This window comes from Moschus berezovskii, chromosome 15 (genome assembly GCF_049115385.1).
Source record: "Moschus berezovskii isolate FMDL1 chromosome 15, NW_MosBer_1.0, whole genome shotgun sequence".
NCBI lineage: Eukaryota > Metazoa > Chordata > Mammalia > Artiodactyla > Moschidae > Moschus > Moschus berezovskii.
In genome coordinates this window covers 42,573,639-42,597,328 of record NC_142474.1, presented here as the reverse complement: position 1 = coordinate 42,597,328, position 23,690 = coordinate 42,573,639, and the positions used below count along the sequence as shown (strand labels likewise).

The 23,690-nt window shown below is 46.2% G+C and overlaps 1 protein-coding gene across 1 annotated transcript in view; it reads right to left on the bottom strand.

The window, feature by feature from the left end:
- Positions 1-14,842, bottom strand: part of NAPB (NSF attachment protein beta) — a 37,158-nt gene extending 22,316 nt beyond the window's left edge. The window contains exon 1 of the mRNA XM_055430917.2: positions 14,627-14,842. Within this exon, the coding sequence (XP_055286892.1) occupies positions 14,627-14,724 (98 nt within the window). The 5' untranslated portion in view covers positions 14,725-14,842. The remainder of the gene's footprint in view (positions 1-14,626) is intronic.
- Positions 14,843-23,690: the final 8,848 nt, after the last annotated feature.

Here is a 23,690-nt window from a genome sequence, read left to right as displayed (position 1 = left end):
AAATCAAAACCACAAATAAGATAACACCTTACTCCCACCAGGCTGGTTACATCAAAAGAGAGCACTAAGGAATGTTAGGGAGGATGCAGGAAACTGGCACCCTCATTTACTGCCAGTACAAGTGGAAAACTGTATAAAAAGCTTCTCTGGATAAGTCTGGCAGCTGCTCAAAAGGTTAAACATAGTTACTGTATGGCCCCAAATTCTACACCAAGGCACATACCGAAGAGAAAGGAAAACATCAGTCCACACAAAAACTTGTACACAAATGTTCACAGAAGCATTGCTCATAATAAAGTGGAAACAACCCAAATGTCCATCAGCTGACAAATGATAAATGAAAGTGGTATACACACAGTGGAGCAGATCAGACAATAAGAAGGAGTGACGTACTGAAGGAAGCACTGATTGCGCTACAAAGCAGACGACCTTCACGACATCAGGTGGAGCGAAGGGCCAGTCCCAGGGGAGCCCACCATTCTCTGGAAAGGGCTGCTACAGGCTGGTTCGAGAGCTGGGAGCGCTGGAGAGAAATGGAGGGGGTGGGCAGAGCTTCTTTCTGGGGTGATGAAAACGAGCTAAAACCACTTGCTGTGGTAACTGCATCGTTGCACGAATATGCTTAAAAACTACTCAACTGGACACTCTGGATGGGTGAATAGTATGGTATGTGAATTACATCTCAATAAAGCTGTCTCCCTCTTCTCTAAAAAAATCCCCTTTGGGTGGGTATGTCATACAGTCAGGGACAGGATGGCAACAAACCACGCCAACAATAAAGCAGCAGAAGGAGCAAAGACTTCTCGCTCACACCTTCATGCTCCTTTTTCTTCACTTCAAAGCTACATTTTAAAAAAGCTAATTATTCTGATGAACATTCCTAATTCAAGAAAGCTTTCAATCTCAGCCATAGCTCTTTGGAGCTAACAAAGGGCTTGCCACTTTCTGTGTCTTATTTTTCTAAAGTGTACCAGGAATCTTGAACTGTAATTACAGTGCAATCATTCCTATTAAAGGTTTCCAAATAAAACTAGCTTAATTAAAATGTACTTTATCCTATTATTTTCAGAAGCAGGTTCAGCTAAGAATAATAGAACGCCTACAGCATGCTAAGTTTTATGCTGCATGTTTCCATGTGCCTTATGCCACCTTCAGTATTACAACCACCACAAAAGATGACATCTCTGTGTTGTTGTCATCCAGTCGCAAAGTCATGTCTGACTCTTTGTGACCCTATGGACTGCAGAATGCAGTCTCCATATTACAGAAGGGAAAACACTGTACCTGGAGGACAATGGCTCATCATCCAGCCAAGGTCAGTGGTGGAGCGGACACCTGATGTCAGGTTCAGCGATCTTTACAAAACTAATGAATGAACTCTGCGAGACTCAAGACCCTCATCTCTCACTAAACAATCACCAGAAAAATCCGGACGTTAACAGCACCAGAGAACTCACTTGTCATAAACAGACACAACTTAATTCATGAAAAAATTGTCACCCTGCTTATTTAACTTATATGCAAAGTACATCATGAGAAATGCTGGGCTGGAAGAAGCACAAGCTGGAATCAAGATTGCCGGGAGAAATATCAATAACTTCAGATATGCAGATGACACCACCCTTATGGCAGAAAGTGAAGAAGAACTAAAGAGCCTCTTGATGAAAGTGAAAGAGGAGAGTGAAAAGGTTGGCTTGAAGCTCAACATTCAGAAAACAAAGATCATGGCATCTGGTCCCATCACTTCATGGGAAATAGATGGAAAAACAGTGGAAACAGTGAGAGACTTTATTTTTTTGGGTTCCATGCAGCCATGAAATTAAAAGACACATACTCCTTGGAAGGAAAGTTATGACCAACCTAGACAGCATATTAAAAAGCAGAGACATTACTTTGCCAACAAAGGTCCGTCTAGTCAAGACTATGGTTTTTCCAGTAGTCATATATGGATATCAGAGTTGGACTCTAAAAAAAGCTGAGCACCGAAGAATTGATGTTTTTGAACTGTGGAGTTAGAGAAGACTCTTGAGAGTCCCTTGAACTGCAAGAAGATCCAATCAGTCCATCCTAAAGGAGATCAGTCCTGGGTATTCACTGGAAGGTCTGGTGTTGAAGCTGAAACTCCAATCCTTTGGCCACCTGATGCCAAGAGCTGACTCATTAGAAAAGACCCTGATGCTGGGAAAGATTGAGGGCAGGAGGAGAAGGGGACGACAGAGGATGAGATGGCTGGATGCCATCACCGACACAATGGACATGAGTCTGGGTACGCTCCGGGAGTTGGTGTTGGACAGGGAGGCCTGGCGTGCTGCAGCTCATAGGGTCACAAAGAGTCAGACACGACTGAGCAACTGAACTGAACTGAAAAAGTTTACTTTTAAGTCACTTCAAATGCCTACTGTGTTCAATACCTGTGAAAGTTGATTTTTGTGAGTTTTACAGAAAAATAGTTTTGACTGATTGTTATCCAGAGCCCCTAGAACTGTGGTAGAAGATCCCTGAAAACAGAAACAAGTTTCAGTGAGGAGTCTACATTATAAGTGATACAGTACAGTACATGGCGGGCTTCCAGGGTGGCTCAGTGGTAAAGAATCTGTCTGTCAGTGCAGGAGACGCGGAAGATTCAGGTTCGATCTCTGGGTCAGGAAGACCGCCTGGAGAATAAAATGGCAATGCACTCCAGGATTCTTGCCTGGGAATCCCATGGACAAAGGAACTTAGCGGACTATAGTTCATAAGGTCGCAGAAGAGGTGGACATGACTTAGCAACTAAACAACAATAGCACATGGCACTAACCTGCCAGAAAACACTAAGAAAATAACGTTCTTACAAAGGAGGTCAAAATGCTGAGAAAAGAATATTTAACTGCAGGCAGGAAAAATCTGATTGCCTGACACCCCCACCCCAGGTTCCACAGAGGAGATGGGGTGAGAGCAACACGCGCCCGCCCCCGCCCAGGAGCCCAGAACAGCAGAGCTGGGTCCAAGCCCCTGACTCTCCTCCCTGCCCCTTCCTGTTTAGGAGGGAAAAACTCAGCCTGGGAAAATCACAGCCTATTAGTCCAGAGAGCTCAGATGACATCTACACGCAGACAAGACTATTAACCCCGACTCATCCAAAATCATGCAGTTTCCTTGTGATAAGTGAAAGCTATCCGAAAGCCCCAGGAAGCTGTAACTGAGCATGTGGACGCTGAGGGTGGGGAGATACCAAGGCAAGAGCCGTGGGTGCCACTGGCTCATGGTGCCTGTAACTGCTCAACTCAAATCCTTTGCATTTTCACAAACCAGTAACAAGAGGTGTAGCTGCAAGGAGGCAGGCTTTGGAGTCGGACTGCCGACAAACAAATGCAAGTATCCATCAGCTCCCGACCCTTTGCCCACAAGAAGAACAAAAGCAGCCCCCAGATCCACAGCACTCCCAGAGCTGCAGGCAGAAGCCGAGCAGGGGGTTCAACCTCGACCACCATGTGCTCTGCCTTGGACCCTGGGATTCCACCTTCTGAGAACGTCTCACTTTATTTCTATTTAACAAAAAAGAATCACAGATTCTCAAATGCAGGAAACAATCTGAGATGTTTAAGGACTGTCTGATCAAAGTATTTGCATTTAAGCATGCTGCTGCTGCTGCTGCCAAGTCGCCCCAGTCATGTCCGACTCTGTGCGACCCCATAGACGGAAGCCCACCAGGCTCCCCCGTCCCTGGGATTTAAGCATAACTTCTTGAAATAAAGTTACAAGAACAGGTTCAGCACAGAAAGCTGGTGGGACTTTTATCTGGTAATAGCTCCAGACGAGGGATCAAGCGTGATGAGGGGTCACGCTTCCTGTAGAGGGCAGGTATGTATAGATTGGATCTTTTAGTAAAACAAACCGAGACACTTAAACATTACAAGGAAGCTAAGAATAGGAATTACTGGATAAACTTAGAAATGACTCACACACAACATGACTTGTCAAGAGAAACTTTTATATATATTTAATTTCAATATTCATAAAACTTTAATTTTTTTAAACGGAATTTAATCGTTGAGACCTGAAATTCCTATAGGACAATGGTAGCTGCCTAAATACAAAAACACATCCTTTTATCTTCTGGAACCACACAGATCAACAAGGAGTGGATGTAACCAACGGATTGGATCCACTCAACGAACTGGAGACCACTGAGTCAGAAGTCAACAAGATTTCATTGAAGAAAGCTGGGGCAGTAGAAAACCTGAACCAGCAGAGCTAGGGGCTTCCCAGGTGGCGCCAGTGGTAAAGAACCCCGCTGCCGATGCAGGAGACACAAGAGACGCATGTTCGATCCCTGGGTCAGGAAGATCCCCTGGAAGAGGGCATGGCAACCCACTACAGTATTCTTGCCTGAAGAATCTCATGGACAGAGGAGCCTGGCAGGCGACAGTCCACAGGGTCACACAGAATCATACACAACTAAAGTGACTTAGCGTGCACGCAACAGAGCTAAGGAGACAGCCCCTGCTAGCAAGGAGGGGACACATGGACACAAGAGTGGGTGCAGCAGGGTCCCACAAGCACAGTTCACAGGGACAAACATCCCTTCAGAGAGGGGCTGCAGTGTGGGATCCAGGAGGCAAGTATGAGACCTGGAGGGCATGGGGGCCTGGAAGTGGGGCCTGGCTAGAGGTATCAGGCTCCAGAAGATGTGCTTCTGGGGGAGGGAAGGAGAGAGGCTTGCAGTTAGTGAAAGAAAGCAGAGCTGGAAATAAACTCAGGGTTTTGGGAAACAGAGGAGGCAGAACTGGAGTGGCAACAAGTCCCAACCCACCCCCCAAATCCTAGTCATCAAGGAAACCACACCAACGAATGGACAGAAGATGCTGCAAAGGTAACATGCATTTAGGAGAAAGCACACTTCCAATGTTGACCCTTCCCCAGGTTAGTGGTCTGCAGTAGACCCTCTCTCGTGACGGGCCTGGCAAGGGCACCATCTGAGCTCGCAGTCAGGCATGTGCTCATTGACACACTAACAATCATTCTGGATCCGACACCCACTCTGCCTTCACGTTCAGTACTGTATTCAATGAATTATATGAGACAGTCAACACTCTACTATAAAACAGGATGTGTGCTAGACTGTTTTGCCCAACTGTAGGCTAATGGAAGCGCTCTGGTAGGCCAGGTAGATGTGTTAAACACATTTTCGACTTACAATGGGTTCATGGGGACATAACCCTACTGTAAGCAGAGAGAGACCTATACAAATACCTGAATCCCCCTGACACACACACACCCTGAATAGAGGGGTAAGTAGAGCACGTGCACTGACTGGCACACAGGTAGGTAATGCGTGCTTCCCAGGGCAGACAAAACACTAGATTCGCAAGTAAGGAAATCAGGCAAAGGGTACTAAAGAAGATTCATGGGGTAATAGCATACTCCTCTGGTGACAGGAGCACAGACGACCCCTGCAGCTTCTGCTCCCACTCCCTCCCTCCAAGTCAGCCCTGGCCACTGTGCCCAGACTCAATGAGGGAGGGGAGCTGCCCTCTCCCTGGGGCCGGGCAGCACAGGCCACATGGCCACAGGCATCAGATAATCCTCTTACCTAACACAGCCCCAAAACAGGCAATCACAAGTAACAAGAAAGCAAAGATTGCTACCCTGGCATCAGAGGAGGTAGAATTTGGGCTCAAAAGTATCAAATGAAATAGAGAAATTCACTTCATAATACTAAAGATACAATTCAAATGAAAGTATACCGGTTGTGAATATCCAGGCACCCAAACATGGCAGCCATCTTTATAAAGCAAAAATCACAGGAACCCTGAAAGCCAAAATAATCTTGAAAAAGAACAACAAACTGAAGGGCTCACACTTCCTGATTTCAAAACTTACTGCAAAGCTATAGTAATCAAAACAATGTGGTACTGGCAATAAAGACAGACATACAGACCAATGGACTAGAGTAGAAAGCCCATGAACAAATCTTTGCGTTGACGGTCAAATTATTTTCAACACAGGTGTCAAAATATTCAACAACTGACAGTCTTTTCAACAAACTGTGCTGGGAAAATCGAATATTGACTTGCCAAAGGATGAAGCTGGAGCCTTACGTATGGTGGTGGTGGTGGTTCAGTCGCCAAGTCGTGTCTGACTCTTGTCACCCCATGGATTGTATGCAGCCCGCTAGGTGCCTCTGTTCATGGGATTTCCCAGGCAAGAGTGCTGTAGTGGGTCACCATTTTCTTTCCAGGGGACCTTCCCCACCCAGGAATCGAACCCAGGGCTCCCACCAGGGTGCAGGCAGATTCTTTACTGACTGAGCTATGAGAGAAGCCCCAGCCTTATGCATCAGTTCAGTTCAGTTGCTCAGTCGTGTCTAACTCTTTGCGATCCCATGAATCGCAGCACGCCAGGCCTCCCTGTCCAACACGAACTCCCGGAGTTTACTCAAACTCATGTCCATCGAGTTGGTGATGCCATCCAGCCATCTCATCCTCTGTCGTCCCCTTCTCCTGTTTCCAATCCCTCCCAGCATCAGGGTCTTTTCCAATGAGTCAACTCTTCGCATGAGGTGGCCAAAGTACTGGAGTTTCAGCTTTAGCATCAGTCCTTCCAATGAACACCCAGGACTGATCTCCTTTAGAATGGACTGGTTGGATCTCCTTGCAGCCCAAGGGACTCTCAAGAGGCTTCTCCAGCACCACAGTTCAAAAAGATCAATTCTTCAGCGCTCAGCTTTCTCCACAGTCCAACTCTCACATCCATACATGACCACGGGAAAAACCATAGCCTTGACTAGATGGACCACTGTTGGCAAAGTAATGTCTCTGCTTTTTAATATGCTATCTAGGTTGGTCATAACTTTCCTTCCAAGGAGTAAGCATCTTTTAATTTCATGGCTGCAATCAGCATCAGCAGTGATTCTGGAGCCCAAATAAAGTCTGACACTGTTTCCACATCTATTTCCATGAAGTGATGGGACCAGATGCCAAAATCTTTGTTTTCTGAATGTTGAGCTTCAAGCCAACCTTTTCACTCTCCTCTTTCACTTTCATCAAGAGGCACTTTAGTTCCTCTTCACTTTCTGCCATAAGGGTGGTGTCATCTGCATATCTGAGGTTATTGATTATTTCTCCCGGAAATCGTGATTCCAGCTTGTGCTTCATTCAGTCCGGCGTTCCTCATGATATACTCTGCATATAAGTTAAATAAGCAAGGTGACAATATACAACCTTGACGTACTCCTTTTCCTATTGGGAACCAGTCTGTTGTTCCATGTCCAGTTCAAACTGTTGCTTCCTGACCTGCATACAGGTTTCTCAAGAGGCAGGTCAGGTGGTCTGGTATTCCCATCTCTTTCAGAATTTTCCACAGTTTATTGTGATCCACACAAACACTTTGGCATAGTCAATAAAGCAGAAATAGATGTTTTTCTGGTACGCTCTTGCTTTTTCCATGATCCAGTGAATGTTGGCAATTTGATCTCCGGTTCCTCTGACTTTTCTAAAACCAGCTTGAACATCTGGAAGTTCACAGTTCACGTACTGCTGAAGCCTGGCTTGGAGAATTTTGAGCATGACTTTACTAGGATGTGAGATGAGTGCAATTGTGCAGTAGTTTGAGCATTCTTTGGCATTGCCTTTCTTTGGGATTGGAATGAAAACTAAGCCTTATACATAGCCTTACGCAAAAATTAATTCAAAATGGATCAAGGACCTAAATGTGACACTTAAAACAGCAAAAACTCTTAAAAGAAAACAGAGCAAAATCTTCACGACACTAGATTTGCCAATGGTATCTTAGATATGACACTAAAGGCACAGGTTAAAAAAAAAAAGACAAATTGAACTTCATGAAAAAAACCTGTGCATCACAGACACTATTCACAGAGCAGAAAGGCAACATACAGAATGGGAGAAAATATCCTCAGATCAATACCTGGTATGGGGTTACCATCAAGTATATATGGCAAACTCCTAAAACTCAATGACAACAAAAAAACATCAATTCAAAAATGGATAGCCAACAGGGATTTGCTGTATGGCTCGCCAACGGGGATTTGCTGTATGGCTCAGCAAACTCAAACAGGGGCTCTGTATCAACCTAGAGGTGTGGGATGGGGAGGGGGAGATGGGAGGGAGTTTCAAAACGGAGGGGACATATGTATACCTATGGCTGATTCATGTTGAGATTTGACAGAAAACAGCAAAATTCTGTAATTATCCCTCAATAAAAAATAAATTAATTTTAAAAAAAGGACAAAGGAACTTGAATAGACATTTCTCTAAAGAACATATACGAATGGCCAATAGGCATGTGAAAAAATGCTCACCGTCATTAATAATTAGGGAAATGCAAATCAAAGCTACAATGAGATACAACCTCAGACCTGTTAGAATGGGCATTATTTATAAAATACCAAGTGCTGGAAGGAAGCATGTAAAGAAATTAGAATCTGTGTGCATCGTTGGTAGGAATATAAAATGGTACAACTGCTGTGGACAACAATATGGCAGTTCCTCAGAAAATTAAAAATGGGATTACTACATAATCCAGCAATTTCATTCTGGGGCATATACACGAGAGAATGAAAAGCAGGATCTCGAAGAGATATCTGTACAATCATGTTCATGGGTGAAACGAATAATTTCCTTAAAAATACAGTTTATCAAAACAGACCTCAGTAGAGATAGGAAGTTTAAACATTTCCAGGGGAAAAAAGAAAAGTATCAATGAAATTAACACCAAAAACCCCAACATGACTTCACTTAAGAGGATTCGATTTAAAAGTGCAGAGACCAGACCATAGGAAAAAAATAAAGAAAAACTTACAAATTCTTTTTATGAGGCCCCTGTGACATCAGTACTTCAATCTGAAAAAGACTATACACATACACACACTGTAAATGAACTTGAAATAAAATAATTAAAAACGGTATCCAACAGCCCATTAAAAAGTTCATATTTTATAATTCAGGGGGTTATTCAAGGGATGCCAGGACAGTTCAGTCTGAGAATATCCCTTGGTTAATGTACTAATAACTAAAGGAAAAAAGTTACGCTTATCTCACAGTCATTGAAAAGGCCTTAAAATATAAGTCCTTCATTCAATCCATAATGAAAGTGAAGTTGCTCAGTCATGTCTGACTCTTGGCGACCCTGTGGACTGTCGCCACAGGGATCGAACCAAGGTCTCCCACATTGCAGGCAGATGATCTAACCTCTGAGCCACCAGGGAAGCCCTAAAACACCCATTAAAACCAGAATTGGCAGATACCTCCTTACTGTGAAAAACATGTATTTTAATCCAATAAAGTACTGATCTATTAACGTGTTAGATTTTAATTAAATTAACATTCCTAAGATAAGTTCTATTAATATTCAAATACAGACATGATTAACATTCTGAAATTCTGCTTACACAAATCTCCTTACTGTGAACTCCTACGTAGCACTCACCAAAAATTCTTGAGATACAAAAGTCTTGCTGATTTTATATGCGGACCAAATGAACTCAAAGTGAAAGCATAAAAATGAATTATAAAGTCTCCTATAACTAGGATGATCCTCTGTCCTGGTTGCAGGGACACTCCGGGTTTATACCCATCTTCTTGGCATCTCAAAAATATTCCAGTTTGAACACTACCTTCCCGGTCACTCTATAACTCAAAGATACAGGGAAATAGCTGAAAAAAGTTTAAAGTAGAATTATATAAAGTTTAAGTGTTATTTACATATAAAAGATAGTATTAAGAGACTGAGAAATCATGAAAATCAGGAGGTGAAGAAGATGCACTGTCATGGAAGCCATGCTCCCTTCTTCATTTTCAGCAGAATCAACGAACAGTATCTAAAATTAGTAAGGTAGCAGAAGTATTCTAAATTATTTAGAATCACGGTAGCAACCATCAGAAGAATCAAAAGGAAAGTTAAAAACAGTTACCTCTGCTGAGTAAGATTTAGGAGCATGAGGATTCAGGGAAAACTCTACTTTTCAACTGAAACTGTTCTGTACTCCTTGCCATTTCCTAACCATATGTAGCTGCTACATTTACAACAAACAGGTATTGAAGGAAACACAGAAGAAAGAAACATGGACTCCCCTTCACTTTGTTACCTTTGCTCTTCAAACTAAACAAAAGAGCACAAGAAAACAAATCAGCATCTGTAAGGCATTCACTGGAGTCCCCTGAAGTCCCAGGGAGGTGCTGGGCCACAGCCACCAAACAAGGTAGACCTCCAGGACCTTACACCTGCGAGCCGCAGGCCACCACAGTCCTGATCCTCCCGACCACTGGACTACATAAAGGACTCTGGACCTCACAGGGCTCAGAGGAATGAGAGAATATGGTGAACGCTGCAAAAATGCAAACAGAAAAGGCCAATCGTGATTATCATTTGATATACGAAATAACTTGACACTAAAAATCAACAAACCAAATGACTATAATATAGCTCCGTGCAGCAATCCTCACAGCTCTGACAAGTAAATTCTTTCCCTCTGCCCATGCGAAAGCTAAAAAAAAACAAACAAACAACCAGAAGCTCTAAGTACGATTTGCTTGGCCAGGGTCACCAAGCCAGTAAACTAGAATCTGTATTTGGCCTTCTTACATACATACACACACACACACACACACACACAGAGTGTGCGTACATACTGTTATGGCTCACATATAATATACATTACATAACAGGTTATTCCATTATTACATAAAAATATAAAAAATACAACATATATATTTTTTACACTGTACCACCTATCCCTAAATCTGAGCTTAATAATATTTTTTTTTGAAAGTTCAATCTGCATCTGAATATCTACTGTAACTGAGGAGGACCCAAATGCTTTACAAATGCCATCATATTTCCCCATAATAATTTGGCAAAATTTAAACACAGTCTTTGACAAAATAAAGCTGACTGAAAAATACTGATGTTTAATGACCCACAATGCTTAAGAAATACTCCCAATTTTCACAAGTAACTAAGAAATATAGATTCAGATATTTCTAAGCAAACCTATAAGAGGCTTCCCAGAAGACGCAGTGGTAAAGAATCTGCCTGCCAATGCATAAGACATGGGTCTAATCCTTGGGTGGGAAAGATCCCCTGGAGTAGGAAATGGCAACTCATTCCCATATTCTTGCCTGGAAAATTCCATGGGAGCCTGGTGGGCTACAATCCAGGAGATCACAAAGAGTCAGACATGACTAAGCATGCACACAACCCTATAGGGCCTTTCATTAAATTTACTTTGACACTGCCAGATTTATGGCTCTTTACAACCTTTGAGCCTGGGGAACATTCAAGAGCATGGGAAGATAGGGTTAACCACCCAGAACCTGCTCCCACAGTCAGTCTTAAGCCACTCTCTTCCACAGGCAGGGTTCCCCACTGTGGTCTCCTATAACAGGATGGCAGAGACAGTACAGGCTGTAAAAATGCAAACCCATCTTGCTGTCAGACCTAGGTCGGCTGACTATTAGTTCATTAAGATGGTAAACTAAAATTTGAAGTTAACTACAAAATTCAATAGTTCATCTTTGGAAACAAAATCAAAGCACAGCCCTTTCGGTGGCAATTTTGCTACACTAAGCTAAGCCAGCGAAGGAGTTAAGTTTTAACTGAATTCCAAGAACACATCACTGTTGATCTGTCAGTCAAGCAGAAAGACTGACCATCATGACAGCGGTTTCTGTGATGGCTCAGCAGGTCCTTTCCTGCAGGGGAATGCGGACAAGGAACACAGACATCTCGTGGGTGAGCCTGGACTCATGCCTTATGTACAGAAGAATGCATGACTGCCTTCTTCATATTTTCGGCAAATTTTACTTAAAGCAACAAAAAAGGAAGAGCCACAGAAGAGCAGTGAGAAGGCGGCATTGCCACAAAACTAGCACAGTGTGTGGATCGACACTGAGCAAAGGGGATCCACTCTTACACAGGTTTTAATCTGCAGTTGGGTTAACCAGCCCCCGGCATGAAACATCTGCAGTAAAGTAGGCTGAGCACCTGTAATGGCCACCAGAGCCCCAAACAGCATCACCTGCCCCCAGTAAAGTGCCGTCAGCTCTCACACAGGTGGGCTCAGTGACACCGATGACGCTCATGGGGTATGTGCTGTTAACTAAGGAGTCTGACGTGCAGATGGACTGCATTGTGGTTTAAATAAAGGGAAACAGGTAGAGGGGGAAATTCTCTGGAGTGGGACATGACTGAGCGACTGAACTGAACTGAACTGAAGGGAGCTAGGGCAGGGAGAATTAACACAGGTATCCCAGCCCAGAAAGGTGAAGAGAGGTGCAAGTGATGCCCAACGTAAGGTAAGATTCTGAACACCTAAAATTGACACAGAATGTCTTCCTATTGTCACCAACAGAGAAACTAGACCTAGCTGTTGGCTTCAAAGAATTATGTAACGCTATTAAAGCTCAAAGAACTCTGAGTACCCTTCTTCCCCAAGCTTTTCCGGAGACAAGCATTACTAAAAACACAGTCCTCCATGGTATAAATAACCCTTACGTGGTGCAAAGCTCTTTCAAATATTGATATTTTACTTCATTAAAAGCCCAAGGATGCAGTCCAAAAAGTATCTGACTGTGAAATCTTGGCAAAGTCAACTTCACCTGTTTGATTCTCTGTTCCCTTAATAACCGGGCCTGATAATTCTGATGAAGATGCTAACTAATAATCCTCATCTTTAAGACTAAACATTTTACAAGCTTATATTCATGGAACCTTCACTCACTTCTCTTACACTCATCTTACAGCACAGGAAACTGAGGCATGGAGGGGCTAAGGAACTTGCCCCTGGTCCCAGAGCAAGGACAGTACACCGACCTGCTGGATCCGCGTCAGTCCTAAGACGCAATGACTTCCGTGCAAACTGAGGCTGAAAGCTGAGAATGAAGTCTTCCTACAATGCTCCTCAACGAACAGGTGATCAACAGTCGAGAAGAAGAAAAAAGACATTTCTCTAAGGACAAAAAGCATTTCTAAAATCCTTTTAGGATTACTAGTTCAAGATGTGGTCAAATTTCACAAGAAAAACAACGCAATACCTCTTCACCGAAAGGAGCCAGAAGGGAGCATCCCTCTGAGAATCATCAAGTGCTGTGAGGCGATTTTTTCTCTGCCGATTACAGATTCTCTTCCAGGGAAGCAAATCCGGACTGGAAATGATGTGCCTATTAAGATCACCTTAAAGATCACCTCCCAGCTCGAGGTGCTATGACATTAAATTTTACTAGAATAAACTGTAATTGTTTTGTGAACCAGAGATAGGACTTACTGCTTGGTGTTAAGGTCAAGTATAAGACAGGGTTCCTTATAGTACTGTCACAAGTTTTAAAGGAGTACAGATTTGTAATTCATGGCTATACTCTAAACCATACATCACATGATAAATTTAGAAACCACCTGGGATAAATGCCTGGAGAGGTTCTTGAAGGCAGGAACCCTTACCTTCCTGCATCTTTGCATCCTATACTACGCGCACTGCATGAAACCTGCATTTCAGCGTTTCCTGGAGATTATCAACACTGGTAAAATATCACAACTCAAACAACGAAGGTGGCAAAACAAGGAGATTCCAAACTGAATTTGCAAATGCTCTGGGTGTTGGCCAAGGGCCTTTCGCTTTCATAAGAAAATACGGAAAACCACCAGGAATTTTCTGCCTCCCTCATCCTAAACAGCTGAATCATTCACCTACTCAACCGCCCAGAATTCTTCCAAGAACTATCAGTGCAGGCTCTGCTTTTTGGGAAGTCCGAATTTAACACCTTCCCTAGGAGCGGGCAGAAGAATTACAGAAAATGAACGGGATTTCCAAGAGACGCAGACTTCGAGGAGCTGCGTTATCCCTAAGCCAACCGGAGACCCTGGCTATCACATCAATCTCTGGCGAAGCAATGACACCGGGTTGAGAGCACGTCCTCCCTCACCCCATGGCTATTACCGGTGTGCCTGGCGCAAGGCGCGCGGGCACAGGGCGGCGGACTGCGGGCCGGGCGCCCGAGCAGGGCTCTGGGGCCCGCCTCTCGCCCGAGCCTCACGCCCACGCGGGGCTCCCGAGAGGGGCGGGCCGACTCCAGGCGAAAGAACAAACCGGTGTGGCCGCCGCGGGGTCACGCAGACTTGTGCTCGGCCAGTGGGACCCGGGACCCGCCACTCGCGCGGGGCGGGGGGTAGATGGGCCCCCTCCGAGGGTCCTAGAAGACATCGGAAGGGCATGTGCGGGGCCCTGGGGTCGTCCTTAAGAGTTCTAGTGGGCGCGTGAAGTGGGGGTGGTCCGGAGATTCTAGGGGGTCCCTGGAGCAAGGTGGGGGTTCCGGGGATTTTAGGGGGTCCCTGAAAGAAAGATGGGGGCTCCGGTGATTCTAGGGTGTCCCTGGAGGCAAGGTGGGGGGCTCCGAGGGCCCTCCGAGGGTCCTAGGGCCCTCCCTGGAAGGGTGTGGGGGCTTCGGGGATCCTAGGGGATCCCTGGAGGGCGTGGGGGGCACTGCGGCGTCCTGGGGACCCCAGGGGGCGCCGGGGAGACCTAGGGGAATTTCTGGAGGGTGTGTGGGGATTAGAGGGCCCCCGGGGCGCTCTGGGGGCCGCCGAGCCGGGACTGAAACCCTCCCCGGGGCACGCGCGGTCCGGCGCTCACCCAAACAGCCCTCGGAGGAAGGAGTGGGAGGCCTTGACTCGCTTCTCGGCCTCGGCCATCAGCTGCACCGCCTCTCTCTCCTTCCCCGCGTTGTCCATGTCGCCGGCCTCGCTCCCCGCCACAACCTCCTCAACAGGCCAGAGGCGCCGCCCGCACCTCCCAGTCCTCTCGCAGCGGCCTGGCGCAGAGGCGCGGCGCGCGGCCTCTCGGGAGTTGTAGTCCAGACGGTGCCACGGCCGTTCTCTCGCAGCGGCCTGGCGCAGAGGCGCGGCGCGCGGCCTTTCGGGAGTTGTAGTCCGCGCTCGGTCCGCGGGAGGCTGCCAGACGTCCGCTCTATAGTTTCCTGAAGGGCGCAGAGCCGGCGGGCAGCTGGAGCCTGGAGCCGGATGCCTGACTCTGTGTAGGACCTACGGACCAGGAGAGAGTTTGGCCTTTAAAGATGCGGGAGATGGAAAAGGGCCCGCGGCTTCCAGGGAAGACGGCTTGAAACGGCAGCAACCCGTTGCATCAGGAGTCCCTGACCGTGGCCAGGGGTTGGTCGGGGACGCGGGATAACGGAGCGGGTGAGGACACGACGGGTGCCCGGGTGCCCGTGTGCCCGCAGGAAAGCTCGACCGCACGCGAACTCCGGGAGCGATGAAGGGCGGCCACGGGAAACAGGGGCCCTAACCCTGCGAGGGTCACGCGCCCACCGCTCAGCTCCAGGGAGGACCCAGTTTATCTGGATCCAGTTAAGAAGGAAGCATTTGCCCCAAGACAAATTCAGAGTTGGTTTTCGGTCTCCATGTGAATGTCTGTCTTCTTCCTTGGTTACCGAAGACTTCCATATATAGGATCTGTGCATAATCCTCTATTGACTGAATTCTTTTCAATGGACGCGAGCCATTGAGCTCTCTTATTCTTGACATAATGCTGGCCATAGTGTGGAGTGGATCTCTTCGGACACAGTTCAGCCTGCCAGGACGACGTCTGTTCTCCTGGGAGAAGTATTCATAGACAGACACTCTCCTGTGCCAGTGATTTCCCGGCCTGTCCCAGAGGGAGTTATTCTGTAATGCAGTCTAGACCATTTATATTTGGGAATACTAAAGCAGAGGTAGTGATGCAATTATGAAAGTCACTGCCAAAGGAGAACTTATGACAGCTTCAAACTATTAAAGTGGGCACTGGCACACAAAATACATCTAAGAAAATGAAGCCTGTCTTGACAGAGCAAGGCAAACGGGGTCAAACTCCTAGAAAGAAAGGTCACTAAAGCATATATCACAGAGTTCCTACAGTGCAGGCGCTTCAGAGGCAGAAGGAAGCCTTAGATTCTCAGGTGGAGTTTATTTTCACTACATCCATTATTCTGACTTCAAAAAGCTAATTTGGGGCAGGATTGAGAAAGGAGGAGGCAGGAAATTAGAGGCAGTACTCAATGTGGAGTAAAGGGAAAAACTGCAAAAAGTGGGCATGAGCATCTGAGAAACAGAGCAGCCTCTGTGGATTTGGTGGCGGGACCAACCCAGAAGCTCCAAGGGCAGCATCAGCGTGTTGATTAAAGCAGTTCCCAAAGGATGTTCAAGAAATACCAATCCCTGACCCACTAGCTCTCTGTGTCAGCATCTCCTGAAGCTGGAGTCTAGGAAGTGTGTGTTCAAGAAACACGTAGGAAATGGACTGGTAGACATGGAGTGGTGAGGAGTGGGATGAACTGTGAGATTGGGATTGATGCATCTGCACTGCTGTGTGTAAAACAGGTAGCAGGAAGCTGCTGTATAACACGGGGAGCTCAACTTGGGGCTCTATGACGGCCTAGATGGATGGGATGCAGGGGGTGGGAGGGAGGCTCGAGAGGGAGGGGATATATGTATACATCTAGCTCATTCACTTTGTTGTACAGCAGAAACTTACACAACATTGTAGAACAACTATATGCCTATAAAAAAAGAAAGAACACTACTATTCTCGAGCATCCAATTCATGCACCAAATGTAACATATCAGTTCCCCATTGTGGCATATTTGAGTTTTGTCACATTTGGCTGTTACCAAAATACTCAAGTCCATCCCAGGATGCAAGAAAGTCTTTCCCAGAAGCAGTCACATGGACCTGACTGCTCTAGGATGTGGGGTCTCTTCCCCTCCACGCTCTGCACAGGTGACAGGATCAGGAAACGTGTGATGCTTGTTGCCCATGGATTCCATACTTGCCACTGCGCCTACTCCCTAACATCTGTTTGTAACCAAATCAATACCAGGGCACTTTCGCAGTCATTTGTGGACATGGGCAGAGCAGGAGACCTTGGCATGGCCAAGGCTTACGAGGACAGGACCATGCTGCTCTCTTGTTACAAATTAATGTCCTTCTTATCGTCTATTTAGTGCCATGTTTTCCCCACTTTGTACTTTCGGTTGGTGATTTCACTGTTTAAACTGTCCCCCAAGCACCATGCTGAAGTGCTGTCTAGTGTCTTCAGGGGAGAAGGCTGGACTGTGCCCTCCAGAGAAAACACGTGTGTTGGATGAGCTTCATTCAGGCATGAGTTGTGGGGCTGTGGGTTGTGAGTCCATGTTAACAAGTCTCCAAGATGTCAAATCAAATGAAATATGTTGTGTGCAAGAAGGTTACATACTGATGGGTGACCAGCACGGGAAGCAAACCTGCATTTCCCTGGGGGTTGAAAGGTGGGGCAGGGTGATGGTTCAGTCTTTGTTAATTCAGGATCTCTACTGACTTTACACAACTACTTCTAATGGTGAGACTCGACCACTTTGGGAGGGTGTCTGGTAGACAACGAAGTCAGATCAGGGAATCTCTCTTCCCATTCCCCAAAAGAAATAGACAAAAAAAATGTCTCCATGTCAGACCACCTTGCCCCCAGCCCCACTCACCAGCCACCTCGTGGTGCTGTCTGCTGTGTGGTTCTGACCTGTATGGACTGCATCCATGGGGCCATGACCTCTGACTTCCTGTTGCATTTGGCCAAAAGATGCCCAGCCAGAGGTGGAAGGCAGAAGGTAAGAAACATCATGGCAGTTTTCCTTGGTCTCCTGGTCAGGTGACCATCTGAGACTCCCTTCATCCTGCAGGAAGTGACAGTCCTATGCCCTGGGTTCCTTCGCCCACGGAATTGCAGGTACCCCCATAATTAAGCCCTCCTAATGCTAGTGTGTCCTGCAGGGACCCAGATAGACATGTTCCCCAGGTCATTGTCTGAAGCCCATATAACCTTGAAACCCAGAACAGAAAAGGTCAGTGTGAGAAAGGACAATTTGGAGCCAGTCTCACTTATGAACATGGATACAAAAATTCTAAACAAACATTAGTAAACACACCATGCAAAAAAAAAAAAAAGAAAATCTCAATAGTTATGGACATAAATATGAAATGCTAAACTTTAAAACTTTAAGAAGTTTTAAGTGAAAATACAGGAAAATAGCTTTATGACCTTAATTTCCTAAATAGACATCAGAACTGCAAACCGTAGGAGAAAAAATTGATACATTCACTCCATTAAGGACTTCTCTATAGCTCAAATGGGAAAGAATCTGCCTGCAATGCAGGAGACCAGGGTTCAATCCCTGGGTTGGGAAGACCCTCTGGAGAAGGGAATGGCAATCCATTCCAGTATTCTTTACTGGAGAATCCCATGGACAGAGAAGTGTGGCTGGCTACATTCTGTTGGATCACAAAGAGTCAGACACGGCTGAGCGAGTAACACACACACACACACACACACACACACACACACACATCATTAACAGTAAAGATGTATTTTTACCAACTTAGCATAGCTCAAACAGAAAGAGGAATCCACAAACCAGAAAAGGATATTTGCAGCACACCTAACCGCAAATCATTATTTTTAAGGATAAAGAAATTCTACAAATCAGTGGAAGATGGACAACCAAATAGAAAACACGGGCAAAGGACTTGAAGAATTGAAGGTTACAGCAACAAAGTCTGGATCCTCTTCAGCTTTTGCTGCTGTTTGCCTGGGGAGAATGGAGACATGTTCACAGAAAACCAGGCGACGGCAGCCAGTGGCCTTCGGGGCCTGGGTGCCCTTTCTTTGTTTTCAAGATGGGTCTTGACCACTATTTAAGTGACATAGTCTGATTTGTTGGTGTTGTTCAGTCACTAAGTCATGTCCGTCTCTTTGTGACCCCGTGAACTGCAGCAACACCAGGCTTCCCTGTCCTTAACTATAGCCTGCTTAGGAGCTGATAAATCAATATCACAGGATTATGGACACCATCTGTAGAAAGGTTGCATGAAAACAATGGCATGTGAAAAACCCGCCACCCCAGGCAGAAGTCCCATGGAGACAAAACGCCTGGCCCTGTGATCTCTGACCTCCTGAGCCCCGTGGTTTCTTAGGTTTCTTAGTCTGGAAAGAGCAAACGTCCCCTGGGCCTTTCAGGGCGTTGCCTTGTCACCGCTGTCACTCTGCTGCTGACCTGCACATGGGGGACCAGCTAGCCTCTAGCCAGGGTCAGCCACATCCCACTGCCTCAGCCCAGGGACCAGGGCAGCTGCTGGAGGCCGGCAGTGCCTGCTGTAGCCTCCATTGGGAGCGTTCTGGGCAGGCATTCATCCACCCCGGGCTGCTCCTTGCTGGGCTTGCTTTGAAGGGCTTCTGGCAGCAGGATGAACTGCAAATTGATTGGCTTCCTGCCTGGGTTCTATCCAGGTCAGCAGCCAGGCCAGAGCAGGACTGTTCAGAGGACAAGGAGGAGCTTGTCAAACACAAACCAAACAAGAAGATGGTGGAAAGCAGAACCCAGAGGGGGCCAGTCTGTTGTTTGGAGGGGCTCATTTGTTCCCCCAAAGTGAGGAGGGGAGGCCCAGGAGCAATGCAGGTCACTAGGAGAGTCTAACACCGTGACTCATGTCCCAGCCCCACGCCAGTCGTTCCAGAGGGATGGAGGGAAGGAATGGCCAGCAGCCTAGGGCCGTTCCACCTGCCTCAGCTCCTTCTTGTGCAAACAGCCCCAGGCACTGTGCCGGCACTTCTGTACCTTTTATGATTCAACATCCACAATCTTCAAGCTGTTTTACAATGACACTGACTTTACATACTCAAAAGGTGAAGCTCGGCCAAGCAACAGTGGCGAGGCCTCCCCACCTCGACGCTCAGCTCCTGCTGGGCGGTGTCCCCCTCACAGTGGCCCAAGCCCCATGGTGAGACCAGACCAACCGCCGCCCCATGGGATGTCTGCACCCAGCCTGGCCAGGCAGGAGTGCCCTCTACCTGCCTGCCTTCTCCCGAACAGCCTGTCCTGGAACCTGCCGGGCACCCGAGGGCTTCGGCTGTCACCAGCCATGTGACTCCCCCTGCCTCAGGACCCGCTCCACTTTGGGGACCAAAGGCACCCCCACTTCAGATGTCCAGTCAGACCATAGCACGATGAGCAGTGGTTTTGCCCAGCGTGGTCTATTCAGGCTCTGTCACTCGATGTGATCATGCCCCTTCCTCTGACCTTGTGGACTTGCCCAGGCTTCAGATCCCTCCTTATTCCCCTTCACAGCCGTATCTTCTCTTCTGTTTCACCCTCTGTCCCATGACCACACACAGCAATCAGGCTATCCCTTTCTGTGGGTTTTATGAGTCTCTCTTTTTCTCCTGCTAGTTGTACCATGTTTCATGGACATGATGAACCCCCATTTCCCCTTATTTTATGGACATTAAATTGTTGCTTTTCCCCTCAGCATGTTCCACCTTTTCCCCTATTCTATGGTCTTCACCAAGCCCTGGTTTCCCCTTCTACCGTGGACAGGACCACCCCTGCTTTCCACTTATCACATGGACATGACTAAGCCCTCAACTTCTCCCTCGACTGTGGAAACAGCCCATCTCAGCCCTCTGATTCGTGGATGGAACACTGCTGCCTGACTCGTCTCACCCCAGGGATGTCGTCCAGTCCCTGTTCCTCACTTTCCGTAGACAGGACCAGGATGCTGTGTTCCCGTGGGCCCACGATCATGCCCTGTTTCATCCTTACTCTGGGAAAGAACTAGAGCACTGCTACTTCCTCATTTCACAGATGTGACCAAGGCTCTTGTTTTTCCCTTAGGCATAGACTTGATTGTAGAGCTTAGCAGAGATGCCTCTGAAAAAGGGTCACGGACAGCCTTCTCAGAGACTGACAATTTGCTTTCTTTTACAAGCGCTATTACACAGTTTAACAAGGAAGTAAGACTTTAACAGCTATATCAGCATGACAAAAACCAGGACACCTGTGAAGTGTTGATAAACTTAGATTTACATAGATTTACTAGATGCTGGCTCCATTTCTAAGCCTAATCAGTTTCCTAAGCCTCAGGTCAGCTATCAATCAAGGTTACCGGCACAGCTTTCAATTAACTCAAGGACTAGGTGCTGGGGGAGTATTCCTAAAGCTAAATAAAGAAGAACAAAGAAAGTGTTTCTTAGGCTAGGGAGTGTTTCTTGCGCTGCATGCCAGGGTTGTTAAGGGCCGAGTGAAACAGCTTCAAAGGGCAAGATGTTTGTGAAAACATTGGAGACGTGCCAAGCAAGGCCGGCCCTCCACCAAGGCCTCTGGTGAGGACCTTCTTCTCAGGCACCTCTTTCTCAGTTTCTCAACATCTCCTCCCTTTCTTTTTTAATACCAAGATGGCTGCGATTGTTTTTACTCCTGTGGTGTGGGCGTAGGAGAGCCTGGTCCAGAGGCATCGGAATCCTCAGTTCAGTCGCTCAGTCGTGTCCGACTCTCCGCGACCCCATGAATCACAGCACATGAATCACAGGCCTCCCTGTCCATCACCAACTCCCGGAGTTCACTCAAACTCATATCCACAGAGTCGGTGATGCCATCCAGCCATCTCATCTCTAGAAGCCCAAAAATAATAATAACAGCAATCAATACATAAGACGGCCAATGCAGCGAAGAAAACCACTTACAAGGGTCAAAAGGAGAGAAGGCATTAGACAAAGCGTCATAGAAAGCCGAACTATACATCTCAGGGGGCAACTGAGCATAATAACAGCTAATTTGTTGCTTAAGCTTGTCTATGTCTAAAGCTATGTTAGAGCTATTATGAATCATTTACAAATGGGCCTTAATAACTTCCCAAGGATATTCAGTGTCATTATAAGGTAAGTTAGTAACACAAAAGTTAGTAAAGTTCCAATGACATTTTAACTTCAATTGTGCTTGTATTCTCGTTATCTGATCCCCTAAAATAATGCGTCCTGGAACTCATCTAGGCATGCCTGAATCTATTGATCTATTTTAGCCTGTTGGGACCATAGCTCCTGAGAATCTTTGTGCCAGGTAGTAATGAATTCATGATTTTGTATGGAGTTATACAAAGCCATGCTGGAGATAGTCCCTACAGAGATTACACCAATTAGACTAATAATCCCTGCTATAATCCACCCTACAAATCTTTTGTAACGCTTAGACAATCGTTTTACCAAAAAGGACAGAAACATGGAATCAGTCCAGGGCTCATCCAGAGAAACAGGTATCCATAAGTCTGGTCGCTGTTTCATGAGGAAAAGCCCGTCAGTGCTCTGGTTGAAAACAATAGTATGATTCAAACAAGTATAAAGTTGACAATTAGTACAATTGATTAGTTTTCCATCATGAATAAATTTTCCCATAGCAAACAAAAAGGGGGGGGGGCGCACACAAGCTTGTACATAGCCCGTAGAACTATATTCTGTAGTATAATTCTGTTTCCTAATAATAAGAGCATGGCCTATAGAAGGCAAACGGATGCAGAGAAGCAGGTATTTTCCAAATATGCCAGTGTTCTGGTCCTAAATGGGGGGTTACTACACGAGGCCAAGGGGGAGAGAGACCACCATTATACTAGTTTAAAACATCGTCTCGATGTCAGAGACCCATCACAGAACGATTGAATTGAACGTTTGGAGTAAGATTACATTCTGTATATTCCCAGTCTGAGCAATTGACAAACATACCATGAGGCCCCCAGTCAACAAAGGCGATGTTCGAATGAATTGATTTTTTTTTTTAATTTTTCTGCAGTCTGTCCATAGCATCAGGGGTCCCGGATGCTTCTATTTCCAGGATACTGTTTCACATGGTGGCTCATCAGGGAGAAATAAGGAGCTGGTCCTGTTGTAAATCTGTCTATGATAATATTTCTCGGTGGCGTTCAGCAGAAAAGATGCAGTGGCAAAAAATCCCAAATGAAAACCAGTTCCATTGGAGTAAGAATATCCCCACCATTGAGGGAATATAGTCATGCACAGTGGCCCCTTCCCAAAGCATATAGGCAGAATTTGATAACCCAAGGATATATTTATCCTTTTTGCCTCTTTTTGTGGGTGGCTTGGCCCACGCTTAGACCAAGGTGGTGGGAAGTGTTCACTTTCGTTGGTATAGACAAGGGGACTTGCTTTGTCCCATTCAGCGAACTGCAGCAGTGGAGGGGTCGGGATGTATGCCCAGTATGTGTAATTGGCACTTACCATGGAGGCACAGGACAACACAGCCAACATACTCAGGAGGAGCTTATCTGGTGTTTTGGGGATTCCCGTTTCTTTGAGGACATCTCTGGCTTTCTGCGTCAGATTTTTTATCTGGGCCCAGGTTGGGTAAGGTGGAATTGGGCTTCCCCAGTGTTGTTTGGCCCTCTGCTGGTGATTTTTCTCCAGCGAGACCGTAGCCATCTGCTTGGTGATGCTAGTCACCCATTTTGGCGTTCCCCGGTCGGATCGGGGGCGTATATTCCGCTGTGGAACCCAGGTTTCTTCTCCTCCATCTGTAATGACAAGACCATATCTTTTGCCTAGGAGTTTTAATACTCCTGGCTGCCAGTCATCAAAGCGCTTTACCCATACAGTAATATTCAGTGAGGATGAAGGGAGAGCTTTAGATTGTTCAAAATGACGTTGTCCTCTTGTTATATGATCATCATTTTTATTTAAAAAATTAATAGTAAATAAGATCAAAGGTAAGTAATTCTTAACACCATACTTCATGCCTAATGTCCCCCCTTTTGATTTTGTTGTTGTGAGCTTAAGAGTGCGATGGGCTCTTTTTATGATAGCCTGCCCTTGTGGATTATAAGGAATACCAGG